This window comes from Trichomycterus rosablanca, chromosome 25 (assembly GCF_030014385.1).
Source record: "Trichomycterus rosablanca isolate fTriRos1 chromosome 25, fTriRos1.hap1, whole genome shotgun sequence".
Classification (NCBI taxonomy): Eukaryota; Metazoa; Chordata; class Actinopteri; order Siluriformes; family Trichomycteridae; genus Trichomycterus; species Trichomycterus rosablanca.
This window is the reverse complement of record NC_086012.1, coordinates 7,670,943-7,691,117: the sequence shown is the minus strand read 5'-3', so window position 1 is coordinate 7,691,117 and position 20,175 is coordinate 7,670,943. Positions and strand designations below refer to the sequence as shown.

Sequence of the window (20,175 nt, the reverse complement as noted above, 5' to 3'; positions counted from 1 at the left end):
AATAAGGCTTCTTTTTTTCACAGTAAAGTTTTAAGTTCCATTTGTGCATGTAACTCTGTAATGTAGTGCATGACAAAGTAATCCTTTGCCCATGTGGTTATTTCAGCTATTGTTGAGTGGCGGTTCTTGATGCAGTGCCGTCTGAGGGATCGAAGATCACGGGTGTTCAGCTTAAGCTTGCACCCTTGGCCTTTACACACTGAAATTCCTCTTGATTCCTTGAATTGTTTTATGATATTATGCACTGTAAATGGAGAAATATGCAGATCCCCAATCTTTCTTTCAGGTACATTGTTTTTAAACATTTCATTAATTTTCTGGAGATCCTCTGACCATCTGTGCTCATCAAAGACTCAGCCTTTCCTGGATGCTGCATTTGTACTAAACCATAATTACAATCACCTGTTGACATCACCTGTTTGTAATCACATCATTATTTAGTTTTTTTACCTCATTACTAGCCCTAAATTGCCCCCGTTCCAACTTGTTTGGAATGTCTTGCAGGCCTGAAATGCAGGTATATTAATAAATGAAATGAAGTTGAGCAGACAAAACATGAAATGTCTTGGGTTCAAACTGTCTGCCATTAAATAAAAGTCAAAGTAAATGTAAGGAACACTGCATTTTTATTTTATTTGCATCTTCCATACTGTCCCAACTTTTGGGGGTTGTACAAACTGCCTCTGGAAGCAACATCAGCACCTACACTGTTCATCTGAAACCATTCAGCCTGGCCGAAGAGGACCGCAGACCAAACACGCCCCTCAGAAATGCGAAAAGTCTTTGGGGTTCTTTTTTTAGCAAATGTACTCCTACATAGAGCCGTAACAAACATGTACAAACATGCTGTACTCCTAGTATTCCTGTGCTTCTCAGGTCAGTTGCTCAACCAGACTGTAGGATTTGTTGTTGCAGCGCCAATATTCCTATCTACCAAACAGTCAGTAGTTCCCATAGAGCTCCCAAACAGGTCAATGGCACCCCTGAAACTCGAATCCCTTGTTTTAGCAGCGCAACCAGGGCATCACATCATAAGTGTTTTTGATTAGGTTTTAACAGCTGAGCTTTTGCACGCAAGCCTAAGATTACTATGCACATTCTCAAGCGTCAACTGGAGGGATGTAATATATACTGCCATTGGACTCTAAAGCAGTGAAAGAGTTCTCTTGACTGATAAATTTTTTTTTTCGTTTTCCACCAGTATAGCAGTTTGAGTTTGGTGGACTCCTGCAGAATGCTTTACTCTGTAAAGTGCAGTGAAAAAAGGTTCTTTTTTCCTTTTTTTTTGGTTTGGATTCGAACCTTTTGATCCAGTGACAGAAAATATTAAGATTACAGCATAGAACTATGAAACATACAGTGCCTATAGAAAATCTTCATACCCTATCGAAATCCTTGCCTTTTGGCACATTAAACCCTGAAAATAAAAAGAAATTATGTCTAACTTTTTCCAGCTGTATTTACACATCAATCACTTCATCAAAGTGAAAAATACACTTTAAAAAATCTGATAAATTATTATAATTTAATTAGTAAAATACCTGGTTTGGATAAGTAACCAACCCCAGAGTGAACATTATAAACTTGCTCAGGTACAACCAATCACCTTCCAGATCACACACCAGGCTAATTGGCCCACACCTGACATCAATTGTACTGGTTTTGCTTACTTCAGAATAAAACCAGCTGTTCCTTGACGAGTCCACTACTAGTAGTGCATAGTAACACCATGGTTGAAAAGTGCTTTCAAAAGAGCACCGTGATAGAGTTGTGGAAAGGCACAAGTTAGGAGAAGGATACAAAAAGATTTCAGCGGCTTTAACTATTCCTCTGAGTACTGTTCGGAGCATTATCAAGAAGTGGAAAGTGTATGGCACCACCAACACCTTGCCAAGATCGGGCTGTCCCTCTAAACTTGATGACCGAGCCAGGAGGACATTGATCAGGGAAGCTACCAAGAGGCCAATGGCAACTGTGAAGGACCTACAAGGCTGTATGGCTGAGGTTGGTTGGCCTGTGCATGTCTCGCATGCTTTACACAAAGCTGGCCTGTATGGCAGGGTGGCAAGAAAGAAGCCACTCCTAAAAAAGTGCCATGCTGAGTCTCGTTTGCGCTTTGCCAAAAAACACTTGGAAGATTCTAATGACATGTGGCAAAAGGTTTTATGGTCAGATGAGACCAAGATTGAACTTTTTGGACTGAACTCCAACCACTCTGAACCACCAACAATACACCATACCTACTGTGAAGCACGGTGGTGGCAACATAATGTTATGGGGGTGTTTCTCTTCAGCAGGAACTGGGCAATTGGTCATGATTGAAGGGAAAATGGATTCTTCCCAGTACATCCAAATTCTTGAGGAACACATGCGGCCCTCTGCTAGACAGCTGAAGATGGGTAGGAGATTCATCTTCCAGCACGACAATGACCCTAAACACACTGCCAAAAAAAAACAAAGCAGTGGCTTAAGGATAGGAAGGTACATGTCCTTCAGTGGCCAAGTCAGAGCCCTGACCTAAATCCGATAGAAAATCTGTGGATGGACTTGAAGAGAGCAGTGCATTGCCGGTCACCACGAAATTTGACTGAACTCAAACAATTCTGCAAAGAAGAATGGGCAAATATTCCCCAATCCAGATGTGCAAAGCTGGTAGGGACATATCCAAACAGACCCATGGCTGTAATTAAAGCAAAAGGTGGCTCTACAAAGTACTGAATCAGGGGACTGATGACTTTTCTAACCCTGTTATTCTACTTTTTCATTTTTTTTATTAATTGTCAGAACCGTTTCATTTTTTCTCATTGCTTGAATGTTGTAAGGCAAAATATGTAAATAAAGCTAGAGAAAGATTTCTTTGTTGTGAGTTTTGATTTCAGGCTGTAAGACTAAAAAGTGACCGTTTCAAAGGGGTATGAAGATTTTCTATAGGCACTGTATGTGGAGTACATGCCATTACAAAACCATGGGAATCTCTTTAGGGAACCTGCCATGTGTTCAAGGGCTCTGCCATGCTGGAACAGAAGAGGGTCCTCCCCAACTGTTGCCACAAAGTTGTTTGCCACTTGTTGACTTGTTGTCAGAATGTGTGTTTGTGTAGAACTGTCTGTAGCAGAATGTAAACTGAATGTAGCTTTTCTAATTAAACAGTGTGGTTGTATTTATGTGTATTATCCAGGAACAGCACGCCCATCATGTGATCCAGCAGGTTCTGAACCACCTGGACACACACAGCAAGGACACACCACGTGTACGAGCAGGTATCGTCCAGGTGTTGCTGGAAACTGTCGCCATTGCAGCCAAGGGTCCTGTCGGTAAGCCATAGCCGTGTGTGTGTGGACAGTTTGATTGTAGATTTACATTTTTCATACAGCTTTGGACTTTTGATTAAAATGTTAATACTTTTTTTGTTGACAAATCACTTTCCTATTTCTTCCTGTCACCCTTTCTTTGTTCCTTTGTCCTCTGCTCTCTCTGCATGTCAGTCTGTTTAAATAAATAATAAATATGATTTATCTTTTAGTGCGGAAAGCATTATGGCTTCATAAAATCAATTTACGATAGAGTGAGATATACACTTATGAGGCATAACATTATGACCACCTTCCTAATATTGTGTTGGTCCCACTTTTGCTGCCAAAACAGCCCTGACCTGTCAAGGGGTCACTAGACCCTTGAAGGTGAGCTTTGGTATCTGGCACCAAGATGTTAGCAGCAGTTCCTTTAACTCCTGTAAGTTGCGAGGTGGGGCCTCCATGGATCCGTCTTGTTTGTCCAGCACATCCCACAGATGCTCGATTGAACTGAGATCTGGGGAATTTGGAGGCCAAGTCAACACCTCAAACTCGTTGTTGTGCTCCTTTTCTGTTTTTCTGAACAATTTTTGCTTTGTACCAGGGCGCATTATCCTGCTGAAAGAGGCCACAGCCATCAGGGAATTTTCATGATATTCCATGGTCTGCAACAATTCTTAGGTAACTGGTACGTGTCAAAGTAACATCCACATGGATGGCAGGACCCAAGGTTTCCCAGCAAAACATTGCCCAATGCATCACACTGCTGCCATGTGCATTCACGTGATGTAAAAGAAAACGTGATTCATCAGACCAGGCCTCCTTCTTCCATTGCTCACATGCCCATAGTAGGCGCTTTCGGCGGTGGACAGGGGTCAGCATGGGCACCCTAACTGGTTTGCAGCAATGCAGCCCCTACGCAACAAACTGGGATGCACTGTGTATTCTGACACCTTTCAATCAGAACCAGCATTAACTTCTTCAGCAAGTTGAGCTACACTTCTCACATGCATCAGCAAGCCTTGGCCGCCCATGACCCTCTCAGCAGCGGTTTACCACTGTTCATTTTTTTGTTACCACCCACTAACAGGTGCCGTGATGAAGAGATAATCAGTGTTATTCACTTCATCTGTCAGTGGTCATAATGTTATGCCTGGTCAGTGTATGCAATGTTCTATACAGTATACTGTATTACAATGTACTGTATACTGTAACATATATTTTGGGTTCAAAGAAATTAAGCATGCATTGCTTTTTTACCTAAATAAACTCATGGCTGTAATGAATTACACATCTCAAAGCTTAGAAATAATAGTTAGCTTTTAGCCTTTAGAAAATTACCTTTAAGAGTGTGGGGGTAAGTCAGTGATGCCATATTTTTTTCTTGATTATAGCTTTGCCGACTTTGCTGTTCACTTTCTTGTATCTATACTTCTAGAAATGTCATGTTTAATTAGCAGCTTTAAGAAGTTTTAGAGATATATAAAACTTGACAAATTCTTACCTAGAGCGAACTGCCAACATTTAGTGCAGATGCTTCTAGATAGGTGCACTTTGTCAAGTATAAAGAGGCTAAAAGGCCGCAGCTGACCTTGACAGGCAAAAGAAAATTATGAAAACATAGAAAACACAATGAGGAAGGGATGTACAGGAGCTCTGCTATATACAAATATGGTGTAGAAAAAATAATAGAATATATAGTATAATAAAATAATATATATATACTTAGCCAGTGATTACTCGTCTAATGGAGAAGGCAGGTGCTGGTCTGACTCTTCTCAGCCAACATGTGGGTGGTGCAAACGGGGAATTGCAAAAGGAAATTGGAAATATGAAAAAAAAAAAAAAAAAAAAAGAATAAATGAATAAAGGAATGAAAAAATAATAAAATTGGTCTGTTTTTGATTGTTTTAACTGCCCCCCAGGGTGTCCAAAGACCTTTGGCTATGTAGCTTGGCAAATAGTCACAACAGAAATGTATTAGCAGATTGTTGGTCTACGCTAGTTTCTGCTAAAAAATACTAATCCATTGCTGGTATAATTAAGCTGTTAAGTGCTAGTTTTTTAACACAACAAATACTGGTCTGTGAGGTAAAAAAAACATCATAACCCACATAAAACACAACAAATGCTGTTTGATAACCAACATAAACCAGTTTTAAAACTTATACTACAAAAACCAATGTAACTATTCAAAACAATTGCAAAAGCTGGTCAGCTTTTTATGAAACTATTGTAAATAAGCACTGTATTTAATAAAGCCACCTAATCAAAATAGGTGGTTTTTGGGTGGATTAGGGTGGATTTTAGTGAATAGGGTGGATTTTTAATAATATTGTGTCTGCATGAGTGTGTTGGGGAGTCACATGAAGCATAGCGTGGCTTTTCTGGCTTTGTGTGGAAACCCAACACTGGCAGGTGATATGAAGCAGCCGCTGATTGGACACGCTGTAAAGGCAGCACATCGGGTTTCAGTTCTTCTTGATCAGATCAGGGGTTGTGCGACAACAGCAGATTCACAATCGGCCAAGGGAAATGACTAGATTGGGAGATAAAGTGGAAAATCTGCAATCAATCAATCGGTCAATCAAGACAGACAGACAGAGGACAGACAGAAAAGAGAATGAGAAATGTATTAGTAGGAGATAAACTATTACTATTAATAAATATATTAAAATAAAAAAATCAAGGAAATTTCTGTAAATTAAAAGCAATAAAAACATTTGTAATTTTTTTTTAATTGTAATTCCCTTTCTTTGCAGAATTTGTACACCATAGGTATGATGCTGTGGTGTGTGGGAGATCAAAAACTGCTGTATAGGTTATTTAGGTTGAGTTTTAGTTGTGTGGTGTCTCTCTGATTGTGAAAAAGAAGGTAGCTGAAGCTCATATAGTTGTAGCCAAAAGTGTACACAAACTTGCTAGTGACATGACGATCCTAGCAATCTTTTGGAATTTTAATTACAACCCCAAATCAGAAAAAGTTGGGACAGCATGGAAAATGCAAATAATAAAAAACACAAGAGTTTCTTACATTTACTTTAACTTTTATTTGATTGCAGACAAGATGAACCTGAGATATTTCATGTTTTATCTGCTCAGCTTCATTTCATTTATAATTAAACATCTATTCTTGCATTTCAGGCCTGCAACACATTCCAAAAAAAGTTGGAACATTAAAGCATTTACCACTTTGTAATGTTGCCATTCCTTTTCATCACACTTAAAAGACGTTTTGGCACCGAGGAGACCAAGTGATTTAGTGTTTCAGGTTTTATTTTGTCCCATTCTTCCTGCAAACACATCTTAAGATTGTTGAGTGGTGGTTTTTGATGCAGTGCCGTCTGAGGGATCTAAAATCACGGGCGTTCAGCTTAAGCTTGCGCCCTTGGCCTTAACGCACTGGAATTTCTCCAGATTCCTTGAATCGTTTGATTACTATGCACTGTAGAGGGAGAAATATGCAAATCCCTTCCAATCTTTCATTGAGGTACATTATTTTTAAACATTTCAATAATTTTCTCACGCATTTGGTGACAAACTGGAAATCCTCTGGCCATCTTTGCTCATCAAAGACTCAGCCTTTCCTGGATGCTGCTTTTGTACCAAACCATGATTACAATCCCCTGTTGACATCACCTGTTTGGAATCATATTTTATTTAGTTTTTTCACCTCATTACTAACCCTTAATTGCCCTGTCCCAACTTTTTTTGGAATGTCTTGCAGGCTTGAAATGCAGGAATGGAGGTATATTAACAAATGAAATGAAGTTGAGCAGACAAAACATGAAATATGTTGGGTTCAAACTGTCTGCAATCAAATAAAAGTCAAAGTAAATGTAAGGAACACTGCATTTTATTTTATTTGCATTTTCCATGCTGTCCCAACTTTTTCTGATTTGGGGTTGTAATTTTAATTAGTTTAAATTTAATGTATTTTTGATGGGTGCCATCAGATGTGGCTTGCTCATTATGACAGTATATCTTTATACTTCAATTCAGGGTGCTCGGTTGGCGCAGCTGTCTGTAATCATAGCTTACTACCAGTGAGACTTGGGTTTGAGTTACAATGGTGCCAGTGGCAAGTTCAGCTGTTCTACAAAGACATTTGTCCAGGTTCGAGGGAGGCAAGGTTGGATTGGGTATTGCTTTATTGCAACTGCAGCAGCGACTCTTATTGTCTGATCATTGTGCTTCAAAAGTGGTGGACAAAAACTGTATTTTGGAGCAGTGGTTCTTAAACTATGGTAGTGGTACGCGGTTTCCCCCTGGTGGTATGCGAGGGGATCTACCAGCACAGATATTCCTAATTAAGAATTTGCCGTATCAGTGGACTGTGCTGTACTGTACATTATTGCATACTTTTTTATACCATAGTAAAAAGGGTAAATTAAAGAAACTTTAAAAACGTTGTTTTTTGGACAAAGTGTGTGTTCCAATTATTAAGTCAGAGAAAAAGATGTACTTTTTAGCATGTGTTTGAAAGATGTATTTGGAAAGCTCAATTATAATAGAGATGTTTGATATTCTGTGTGTGTGTGTGTGTGTGTGTGTGTGTGTGTGTACATACATGTGCTTCTATGTGTGTTTCCCAAAGGCCCCACGGTGTTGGAGGTTTTTAACACATTGCTCAAGCACCTCCGATTGAGTGTTGATTTTGAGCTTGGTGATGGTTCTCGCAGAAACTCAGGAACAAGTGTTTCTTCCAGTCGTGGCAAAGAAAATGAGGAACGCATAGTCCAGAACGCCATCATCCAGACCATAGGTAAGTTAACTGCTGAGATTACAGTTATGGCCTGAAATTGTCTGGAAAATTGTACCTAAAATTGAGTCGATTAAATTATATTGAACTAACAGGCATGCTGTCTATCAAACAAGTGGTGGTCAGTGAATAGGATGCGAATTTCAGGGATGCGAAGCTCCACTTGTGTTTTGGATCCTGCTCCATCAAAACTTGTTAAGGGTTGTTTTCCAGTTATCTCATCACTTATCACAGAGATAATCAATTCCTCTCTTAGTTCTGGCTCAGTCCCTCAATCACTCAAATTGGCTGCTGTTACTCCCATACTTAAAAAACCTGGACTTGACTCTAACATTATGAGTAACTTTCGGCCCATTTCCAATCTTCCATTTCTGTCGAAAATACTGGAACGTGTTGTTGCCTCACAGCTCAAAGATCACCTAAATTCCAATAATCTATTTGAATCATTTCAGTCTGGTTTCCGCCCCCAGCACAGCACTGAGTCAGCCCTCCTCAAAGTCACAAATGACCTTCTTCTTTCCTCAGACTCTGGACAAATTAATATTCTCGTCCTCCTTGATCTTACTGCAGCTTTTGACACCATTAATCACTCCATTCTTCTGTCCTGCCTTGAATCCTCTGTCAACATCACTGGTACTGCCCTTTTGTGGTTAAGGTCATATCTCATAAACAGACAACAGTTTGTTAATATCAACAATTGTAGTTCTGCCATTGCTCCACTGTCCCAAGGCGTTCCCCAAGGCTCAGTGTTAGGTCCCCTTTTGTTTATTCTTTATATGCTCCCCCTTGGTGACATCATACGTCGGCATGGTTTACATTTCCACTGCTATGCTGATGATATTCAGCTTTACATCTCCTCCAAATCCATTAATACTGAACTTCACTCCACTCTGACAAATTGCATCACTGAAATGAAATTGTGGATGAAAGCTAATTTCCTCAAATTAAACTGTGAAAAATCAGATATGATCATCGTAGGTCCTACAACCCTGGCAAAAACCACAAAAAATTTTCAAATTACCATTGATAATGACACTTTGTCTCCGTCTTCTAACATCCGAAATCTTGGTGTAATTTTTGATAGCAACCTCTCTTTTGACCGCCATGTAAATCACATCACCAAAACTGCTTTCTTTCATCTAAAAAACATAGCACGTCTACGTCCATCACTCTCCTTTTCTGCCGCCGAAACCTTGATTCATGCTTTTATTACATCCAGAATTGATTATTGCAATAGCATCCTTTATGGTACATCTAACAAAATCCTAAAAAAACTTCAGTATATCCAGAATTCAGCTGCTCGCCTCCTTACTCATACTCGCTCCCGTGATCATATTACACCTGTTCTACAAAAACTTCATTGGCTTCCCGTTGCTCAACGCATTCAATTCAAAATTCTTCTATTCACTCACAAAGCTCTCCATAATCAGGCCCCATCCTACCTCACCGACCTGCTCCATCAGCACATTCCCTCCCGTAGCCTTCGCTCTTCTGAGGCTAACCTACTGTCCATACCCTCTAGGACCAAGCACCGGACCTGGGGTGACAGGGCCTTTTCCATAGCTGCTCCATCTTTATGGAATGCTCTCCCCAAACACCTACGAGATTGTCCTGACCTGTCCAAATTCAAGTCACTTCTCAAAACTCATCTATTCAGAGTGGCATTTAACTTGTAACAACACAAAATAAATGCTTTTATTTTTGCTATTCTTTTTAATAGTTTTTATACTTAGATCACGACAGAAATGTGAAGTCCTAGATCCTAAAACTTGTAAAGTTTTCAGTTTCCTGATTGCATGTAAATCTGTCCTGCTTCTGTCTAATTTTAAGAAATTGTTCTATATTTGTTGTTCTCTCTCATAATTTAGCTAATTTTTAATGAACTGTCTTATGCTGCTCTCTTTGTTTTTATCTTAATTATTCTTGATGTTGATGTACTATTTTGATTTTGTACTATGATTTGTATGGTGTATGTACGTATTTGTTTTGATTATTTGTCTTATGTAAAGCGTCTTTGAGTATCTTGAAAAGCGCTATATAAATAAAATGTATTATTATAATAGGCAGTATACAGTGTACCACAACCAACTAATAAATCCCTAATGAACTTCTCTCAGACTTTATTGATGTGCTGTGTTTTAATCAAAAATGCATGTTATAAAATTATGGGCGCTCGAATGGCAAAAGCTCCCAAGTTCAAATCCCAGATGGAGCTACCGACATGACCGGGCTGCACTAGTGGGAGCATTGCTGTTGTACAGATACAGTCTGATGTTGGCCATACCCCAAACAAAATCCAATCATGTCTGTGCAGATGACCGAGCAGCACCTTTAAGATCCAGGGTTACTAAGCTAGCGTACTTTACCACTGTGCCACCCAAGCGCCCGGCCTACATACTACTGTACTGAGTAGTATTTAATGTACAGTGAGGGAAAACAAATATTTAATTCAGTTTTGTATTTCTTATTTATATATGCTTTTAGTATGTCCACATCAAATATAGACAACCAATGTTGTATGACTTTGTATTTACATAAATATTTACCCCATTTTTAGAGAAGTCGGGACATTTTCTAAAGTGAAAAGAAAAGGCTCTAAATGTTTTCACTGACCAACTAAATTGAATTTTAATAATACCAACAAGGGCACCCAGGTGGTGCAGCAGTTTATTACATTAGCCCACCACCGCTGAGATTCGAGTTTTCATCTCAGCAGGGCTATCTGTCAGCCAGTGTGTACACAGACATGATTGGCTATGTCTTTTGACCGAAGCCCTATGATGGATTCCTCCTATTCCTGCCTCACACCCAGTTTTTTCTGGTGAAACATACCCACTGCGTCACCCTCATACAATGACAGATGTTGGCTTTGCAGCTTTTGCTTGACCCAGAAAACTCAACGCAAAGACTGAGCCTTTGGTGGATCCTCCTTTAAATTGTTACTTGCTACACCTGGAGTAATGTCCTAAATGCATACCTGGGACTCAGCTTGGAACTGAGCCTTCTCATTTTCTGAGGCATTGGGTTTCAGTTTCTAGTCATTTAAGTCGGTGAATGGTAGCAACGTTTTGGTTGCATGATGCTACCACCACCATGTTTCAATATAGGGAGGGCACTAGCCAGGTGATGTGCATTGCAGACTGCATTTTTCATACACTGACGGGCATTGTGTATGGAGGGCCACACCCCCATCAGCATTATTCCTCAGCCCTGTGCAGGCGCCATCAGTCAGCCAGCAGGGGGCCGCAGTTGCACCAGTTATGAGAGCCTATGATCTGACTTTTTTTACCCTCTAACCCTGAACAACAGCCAATCGTTGTTCATGCAGCCTCCCAGCCCAGTCGGAAGGCCCAACTCTGGTGTGCTAGCATACTTTACCGCTGCGTCACCTGAGCGGCTCATTGCCTGTTTTTAACCAGAAATGGTGCTTGCTGCCCCTAATGAATTAAAAAAGTAAAAAACGATACAGTGTATGCAAGTGTACAAAGAGTTAAGGGTCTGAACACTTCCTGAATCCATTAAAGTGGGTCTGCATCTAATTAAAGAAAACATGAGTGGAGCGATGTAATATGAGACATTAATAGAGAATTAAATGTCATGAGCCAAGAAAATACATTTAAAGCGAAGACGGCTTCTTCGTCATGGCACCAACCTCTAACATCAACATTTGCCTTAACATGCAAATCACTGCATTCTGCCACATTGAATCTTATTAAAAAATCATGAGTTTCATTTGTGAGATCTTTTATAATGTTGGCGAATTGAAGACGATTTGATGAGAGAAATTAAGTGCAACCCTGCAAAATGATCATTTCTCAATCTGAATGCATCTTACAGGTATATTTGTTTGTCTGTCTGCTGTGTGATGTGGTGTGTGTATAGGATTCTTTGGAGGTAATCTACCTGACTATCAGCGTGCTGAGGTTATGTTGTTTATCATGGGAAAAGTTCCAGTCTACGGGACACCCTGCCACACTCTGGACACCAGCAAAATTGGGTATGAACCTTTACTACGCTGTATACTAGTAGCTGTGCCTCTTAATGTGCCTGTGCATGCCTCTGAACATGGGACTGTAGCTTCTCTTGCCCAGTGCATGTAACTGTGTCTCTGTATGTGCCTCTCATGCATGTGTGTTTGAGACTGTTTACCTTCCAGTACCTGTGACTAAGCATATGCCTTTCTATGTAACTGTGACTGTAAATGCATCAAAACTTGAAGCTGTGCTTGTGCATGCCTGTGCTTTTCTATGTGTGTCTGTGCCCTGGGTTCGATCCCCGGGGGGGCGGTCCAGGTCCTTTCTGTGTGGAGTTTGCATGTTCTCCCCGTGTCTGCGTGGGTTTCCACCGGGTGCTCCGGCTTCCTCGCACAGTCCAAAGACATACAGTCAGGTGAATTGGAGATACAAAATTAACCATGACTGTGTTTGATTTTAAACTTGTGAACTGATGAAACGTGTGTAATGAGTAACTACTGTTCCTGTTGTAAATGTAACCAAATGACGTTAAAATCCCAATAAACAAACAAACTATGTGTGTCTGTCTATGGGTGTGTTTGAAAACCTAGTAAGCTCTCTACATTTTACGTCATCCTATGCGCACTCCCGAGAAGAAGGCTGTTCGAAATCCTAGATGCCTTAATAGGCTCACTAGTAAGGTATCTTAAAATTTCAACGCTATTTTGACTCAAGAACGAGGAAGCAACCGATGCTGCCTTAGCTGTGAAGGCAATCCCAGCATTCAGTGCAGCACAACTTTTCTCACAGAAAAATAAAAAATATGGCGAATGGTGCGGAGAAACGAACTGAGTTATTTTCAAACGTAAATAAATTATTATCGATTGTAATGACCACCGTCATGTATAAACTTGCACAAGTGTCATTTATTTGCAAATTCGGGCTTGCCAGCAAATTTAACCGTTTCCGGTACACAGAGGGAGATGTTAGTTGACATGCTAGCGCGTTGTGCCACCGCATCCCATTGGTTTCAATGGCATGAGGCTAACTGTGTTAGCTTAGTTAGCGAAAACTGATAGAATCGCTGTCTAAGTAGCGCTGTCGAATAACCTGCCTTATAAGTCAATGACATATTAGAATCCTCTCTACTCTCTACTTAGGCAGCTGCTTATGTAGGCAGTAAGACAGCAAGGCAGCTCACTAGGTTTTCGAACACACCCTATATGTGGTTGTTTTAGACCTTGTGTGGGAGCCTATCTTGTGTGTGTGACTCTTTTGTGACTGAGCTTTTCTGTGTTTGTGTGTATTTACATGTGGTGGTATGTGTATTTGAGTGCCTGCACAGCTGCCTTTTTGCTTGACTAGAAGTGTGTGTTAAATATGTGTGTGTGTGCGCCTGTGTCTGTTCTTATACCTGTGTGTTAATGTAATGTAAGTCTACAGTACACGTATATGTGTGTAACTATGTCTGTGTCTGACACAAAACAGTGACTGTGAGTGACTGTGCATGTGATATTTAAAATTGTACCAGTGACTGTGTTCCCGTACACATTCATATACATATGATCTCTTCTTTTTCTTTTGGCTGTTCCCATTAGGGGTCCCCAGAGCGGATCATTCGTCTCCATCTTACTCTATCCTGACATCCTACTCTGTCACTTCAACCACCTGCATGTGCTCTCTGACCGCATCCATAAACCAATGGTGACACCATCCTCAGCACTCCTCTGCACATGCCCAAACCATCTCAATCTCTCCGCCCTAACTTTGTCTCCAAAGCATATTACTAAACTCATTCCTAATCTTGTTCATCCTTGTCACCCCCAAAGAGAATTGCAGCATCTTCATCTCTGCCACCTCCAGCTTCCTCTTCTGTCTTTTTGTCAGTGCCAGCATCTCCAAGCCATATAACATAACAGGCTCACTACTGTCTTGTAAACTTTCTCTTTTCACTCAGACAGATGACCTTATTTCACAGATCCGTCCTGCACTCTACACCATCCACATCACCCTATCTGCACTCTTTTGTTCAACTCTTTCCATTACTTTGTACACTCAACCCCAAGTAATTAAACTCATCAATTTTTATCACCTCAACTTCATGCAGCTTTCACCCTTCCTCTCGTTCACGCACATGTTGTTCCTGATATCTTTCATCCCCCTTAATCTATCTAATACATACACCGATCAGCCATAACATTAAAACCACCTCCTTGTTTCTACACTCACTGTCCATTTTATCAGCTCCACTTACCATATAGGAGCATTTTGTAGTTCTACAATTACTGACTGAAGTCCATCAGTTTTTCGTCATGCTTTGTTAGCCCCCTTTCATGCTGTTCTTCAATGGTCAGGACTCTCCCAGGACCACGACAGAGCAGGTATTATTTAGGTGGTGGATGATTCTCAGCACTGCAGTGATAATAGTGACAATGACGTGGTGGTGGTGTGTTAGTGTGTGTTGTGCTGGTATGAGTGGATCAAACACAGCAGCGCTGATGGAGTTTTTAAATACCGTGTCCACTCTATTAGACACTCCTACCTAGTTGGTCCACCTTGTAGACGTAAAGTCAGAGACGATCGCTCATCCATTGCTGCTGTTTGAGTTGGTCATCTTTGAGATCTTCATCAGTGGTCACAGGACGCTACCCACGAGGCGCTGTTGGCTTGATATATTTTTGGTTGGTGGACTATTCTCAGTCCAGCAGTGACAGTGAGGTGTTTAAAAATGAGTCTTATCCACTCATACCAGCACAACACACACTAACACACCACCACCATGTCAGTGCCACTGCAGTGCTGAGAATGACCCACCACCCAAATAATACCTACTCTGTAGTGGTCCTGGGAGAGTCCTGACCATTTAAGAACAGCATGGAAGGGGGCTAAAAAAGTATGCAGAGAAACAGATGGACTACAGTGAACTACAAAGTGCTTCTATATGGTAAGTGGAGCTGATAAAATGGACAGTGAGTGTAAAGACAAGGAGGTGGTTTTAATGTTATGGTCGATCTGTGTATCTTCATCTCTCCAGGCTCTTCTCAACCTTCTCCCTATTCTCGCTACAAATCACTATGTCATCCGCGAACATCATAGTCCATGGGGACACCTGCCTAAAAACGTTTGTCAGCCTGTCCTTGACCACTTTAAACAAGAAAGGAGTCAAAGCTAACCATTGATGCAGTCTCATTTTCACTTTAAACCCTCACACCACCCTCACGTACTTTTCTGCCACTTTTTATTTCCCCAAACAATACCACAGCTCCTCTTTCAGCACCCTATTATAAGTTTTCTTTAGATCTACAACCATACAGTGTAACTTCTTCTAACCTTTCCTAAACTTTTCCATCAACATTCTTAAAGCAAACTTGCATGTGGTGCATTAGCTGGCATGAAAACCATATTGCTTCTCACAAATCCTTACATCTTTTCTCAACCTAGTTTCTACTACGCTTTCCCAGATCCCCTTACTGTGGCTTTTTGCCTCTGTAATTGCTGCAGCTCTGCACATAACCCTTATTCTTGTTAATCTAGTTTCTGTGCCTCCAAACATTTCCATGCCTCCACTCCTGTATCATCCAGGACAACTGCCTTTCCACTCTTTATTCTCTTTATAGCTGCCCTCACTTTCTCCTTGCTAATCCGAGATACTCCCTGACTCACTATCTCTGCCATCCAACCCTCTCTCTCTCTCTCTCTCTCTCTCTCTCTCTCTCTCTCTCTCTCTCTCTCTCTCTCATTTTCTCATTTGTTAGCTCTTTAAAGTACTCTTTCCACCTTCTCTGACAGCTTGCTATACACTTTTCCCTTAGCTTTTGCCACTTCTCTTTTAGCCTTACACCACATTTCCTTGTACTCCTGTCTACTTTCTTTGTCTCTCTGGAGATCCCATTTCTTTTTCGCCAACTGTTTCTATCTTAAATCTTCCTGAACTTTTTTAATTCCACCACAGTCTTTTTTGATGTCACCAAGTCTCCTTTTTCAGTGTCACACCAAGTTCCTTCTTAGTTGATTCCCTCACCACTTTTGTGGTCATTACAAGCTGTCTAGCTCTTCTTCAACACCTACCAGCACCTGTCTCACCACTTCTCTTCTTTCTTTAACCTTCGTCACCTAGGCGCTTAGGTGGCGCAGCGGCAAAACACGTTAACACATCAGAGCCGACATTTCGAACTCATCGGTTCGAAACTCAGCTCTGCCATCCGGCTGGGCTGGGCACCTACATGAACAATGATTGGTTTGTTGTTCATACAGGGTGGGAAAGCCAGATAGGGACTCTCTAATAACTGATGCAACTATGACCTCTGCTGGCTGATTGATGGCGCCTACGCGGAGACGGGGGAAGAGTGCGTTGATCAGGGTGTGGCTCTCCGTACACAAAAGCTCTGGATATGAACTTGCCTAGTGCAGGTGAAAAGATGCAGTCAGCTACTTTGCGTCTTCTGCATAGGATATACTCCAACTAAGCACCTCCAGTGCTCCTAGACTTACTCCCCTTCCACTTGATCTCTTGTAAACAGAGTATGTAAACCCTTCTCTTTATCATATTAGCTAGCTGTCTCCTTTGCCAGTCATAGTGCTCAAGTCCACCTTCCTACCTGTATGCCCCTCGACTGTAGAAAATTCATCCCCCTCTCATCCCCCTTTTCCTCCTTGACCCAACAGTTACATAGTTTCCACCAGTACCCTGCCGACCAACAGTTCTAGAGGTGGTTGTTCTTAACCATGGACCCGACCGACCCAGCATTTAAATCTAAGTGTTTACACCAGATGCTCTTTCTGATGCAACCTTCCCTATTTACCCGGCTTGGGACCAGAACTAAGAGTGCTCTGATACGTGCACCCACAATGGCTAGGTTCATGTACATATGACTGTACAGGTAAATAGGTATGTGTGTGCATATTTAAGTGAATGTGCCAGCCTGTGTCTGTGTACATGTCCCTGTTTGTGTCTTGTTGCATATATATCTGTGTGTTGTCTTCCTTTATAAATCGGTCTGATTGCACATCTTTCAGCTCTTTCCCAATTAATCTTAAACATCAGTATCTTTACATGTTACCTTACCTCTCTGTGTGCCTGTGCATCCTTTTCTTTCTCTGTTTGACTGTACCTGGTGATGTGCTTGGACATTTGTGCCAGTGTCTGTACCATGTGCCTGTCTGTATACATGTGTGTCAGTATATGTTCGTGTTTGTGACTGTAAGTGATAGTGACTATACACTGATCAACCATAACATTAAAACCACCTCCTTGTTTCTACACACATTGTCCATTTTATCAGCTCCACTTACTATAGATAAGCACTTTGTAGTTCTACAATTACTGACTGTAGTCCATCTGTTTCTCTGCATGCTTTTTAGCCCCCTTTCATGCTGTTCTTCAATGGTCAGGACTCTCCTAGGATCACTACAGAGTAGGTATTATTTACAGAGTAGAGATTATTATCATTCTCAGCACTGCAGTGACACTGACATGGTGATGGTGTGTTATTGTGTGTTGTACTGGTATGAGTGGATCAGACACAACAGCGCGGCTGGAGTTTTTAAACACCTCGCTGTCCCTGCTGGACTGAGAATAGTCCACCAACCAAAAACATCCAGCCAACAGCGCCTCATGGGCAGCGCCCTGTGACCACTGATAAAGGTCTAGAAGATGACCAACTCAAACAGCAGCAATAGATGAGCGATCGTCTCTGACTTTACATCTACAAGGTGGACCAACTTGGTAGGAGTGTCTAATAGAGTGGACAGTGAGTGGACACGGTATTTAAAAACCCCTGTCTGATCCACTCATACCAGCACAACACACACACTAACACACCACCACCATGTCAGTGTCACTGCAGTGCTGAGAATGATCCACCACCCAAATAATACCTGCTCTGTAGTGGTCCTGGGAGAGTCCTGACCATTGAAGAACAGCATGAAAGGGGGCTAACAAAGCATGCAGAGAAACAGATGGACTACAGTCAGTATATGTAGAACTACAAAGTGCTTCTATATGGTAAGTGGAGCTGATAAAATGTACAGTGAGTGTAGAAACAAGGAGGTGGTTTTAATGTTATGGCTGATCGGTGTATACCCATTCAATAAAACAATTTGTTAAGTTTAGCGCTAATTCTGGACAAGAAGGCCTGGCCTGCAATTGAGGTTTCAATCCATCCCAAAGGTGTTCAGCAGGGTTGAGATCAGGGATATGTTCAAGCCACTAAAGCTACTCCACATCATGCTTTAAAACCAATTATTCCTCACCTATTTTGAGAAGGTGCAAATATTTTGTCCAGTCCCTTTCTAGACTTCTGTGTAAAATAATACCTTGTTCCAATGCAAACAAATTTATTGCATCAATTTCTGGTAGAAGTTGTGCATTATCTGAAAGATGTGCTAATTTTTTAACCAATGCTCTACCTGTGTGTGCGCTTGTATGTGTACCTCTCTGTGCTTGTACATGTAATGGTGACTATATACTGCATTTGTATTTATGTATATGTGCCAGTAAGGGTAACTGTGTGTGCAGATGCATGCAGCTGTAAGTATAATGCACAGGAGCACGGTCATGCTGGAACAGGATTGGGCTTTCTCAAACTGTTATCAAGTTGGAAGTACCTAATATTTTGTATATAGTTACAGATATGGCCAAGACTTTTCTCTAAAATAAATGTAAACTGACCAGCAATTTATAACTAAATAGATTATTTACTGTAATAAAACAAATTAAATGGCATAGAGGTAGGGGATTGCACTTTTCTGCTGCAAGTTTGACCCACACTTTTATGTAAACTTGTTTAGCGGTTTCAAGTTTGAGGGGTCCTTCATCTGCAAGTTTTTTAATGATTAAGATTAGAACTCATATGCGACTTCAGAATGGTTCCGTGTTTTCTTCTCATCCATTCTTTCCTCATTCATGCTCTTGCTGTATGTTTTGCTTGATTATCCTACTGGATGATCCTACTAACCCATGACCTGCTACAGAGGCACAGTTTGCAGTTTTTGACATCGGACTGTATGTTCTGCACTAAAATGTCTTAAAATGACTGTAAAATGACTGTTATCCAGTACCTGAGGCAGCAAAGCAACCTCAAAACATTACTGAGCCTCCTCCATGTTTTGCAGTGGGCATCGCGTTTCTTTTCTTTAAAATCTTTATTTTTCAACCTAGTTGGCGGGACTTAACCAAACAGCTCTAATTTTGTGTTATCCATTTACAGAACATTTCCCAGAAAGACTGGTTTGTCAACATGCATTTTAGCAAAGTCCAGTCTGGCTTTTTGTATCTTGCCTGTTTAAATAAAATGCAAGGATAATTTTTTTCTAACCACGTCTGTAAATAGTGTAGTATTTATATGTGCACCTGGTAGCAATGGGTGTGGCTAAACACCTGTACTTAATAATTAGGAGCTGTGTCTACATAACTTTGGCCATGTAGTGTATTAAGATTTCTACCTTTGCTCTGTTTTTGATCTTATGTCTATCTCTTTGTCCTTCTCTCAGACCCCAAGGTACTAGGAGGATTCAGACGATGCTCCTCAGTTCTCTTATTATGGTCAGTACTTCTGTTATGTAGTTGTTCTGTCTGTCTGTGATTAGTAACATGATCACTGGTATGTGTGTGCTGTGTCTGCCAGTGTATATGTGTTGGTACTTTTTGCTATTTGTAGAACATTACTTTTGTGTGAATCTGATTTTGTTGAATGTGTCTGGGCTTTGAGGACTCAAATGTAACACAGACACAGATGTAAGGTTTTGGTACTTCCTCTCTTACATAGCCACCTGCTATGTGTGTGTGTGTGTGTGTGTGTGTGTGTGTGTGTGTGTGTGTGTGTGTGTGTGTGGTTTTATGTTCAGACACAGCTGCGGCTGGGTCTTATAATAAACACCAATAGCCTGTAGCCTGTCACTCAACAAGCCAGATCCACACACTTGTTAGTTGTGTGTGTGTGTGTTTACATGTTTCCATATGTGAGATGGAGAGTAAGAAGGTCAACAAACGAGCTTGTATCTGTGTAAATCCTCATCGATCTTTGTAAGGCACAGCACTGATTGAAGAAAATGCTTTAGGTACCCTGCTTGAGCTTTGGGTTGCCATAGCCACATAACATTTCATGTTGTTTTCTGCAACAAGGTCTCATTTGCATGTTTCCCATAGTGATTAGTTATGGAATGATTT

General features: G+C 40.9%; 1 protein-coding gene across 3 annotated transcripts in view; it reads left to right on the top strand.

Moving 5' to 3' along the window:
- efr3a (EFR3 homolog A (S. cerevisiae)) overlaps positions 1-20,175 on the top strand; it is a 122,955-nt gene that overhangs the window by 79,818 nt on the left and 22,962 nt on the right. For all 3 annotated transcript variants that reach the window (XM_062987566.1, XM_062987567.1, XM_062987565.1), the window contains exons 10-13: positions 3,179-3,314; positions 7,891-8,058; positions 11,938-12,052; positions 19,500-19,551. In XM_062987566.1, the coding sequence (XP_062843636.1) occupies positions 3,179-3,314; positions 7,891-8,058; positions 11,938-12,052; positions 19,500-19,551 (471 nt within the window). The remainder of the gene's footprint in view (positions 1-3,178; positions 3,315-7,890; positions 8,059-11,937; positions 12,053-19,499; positions 19,552-20,175) is intronic.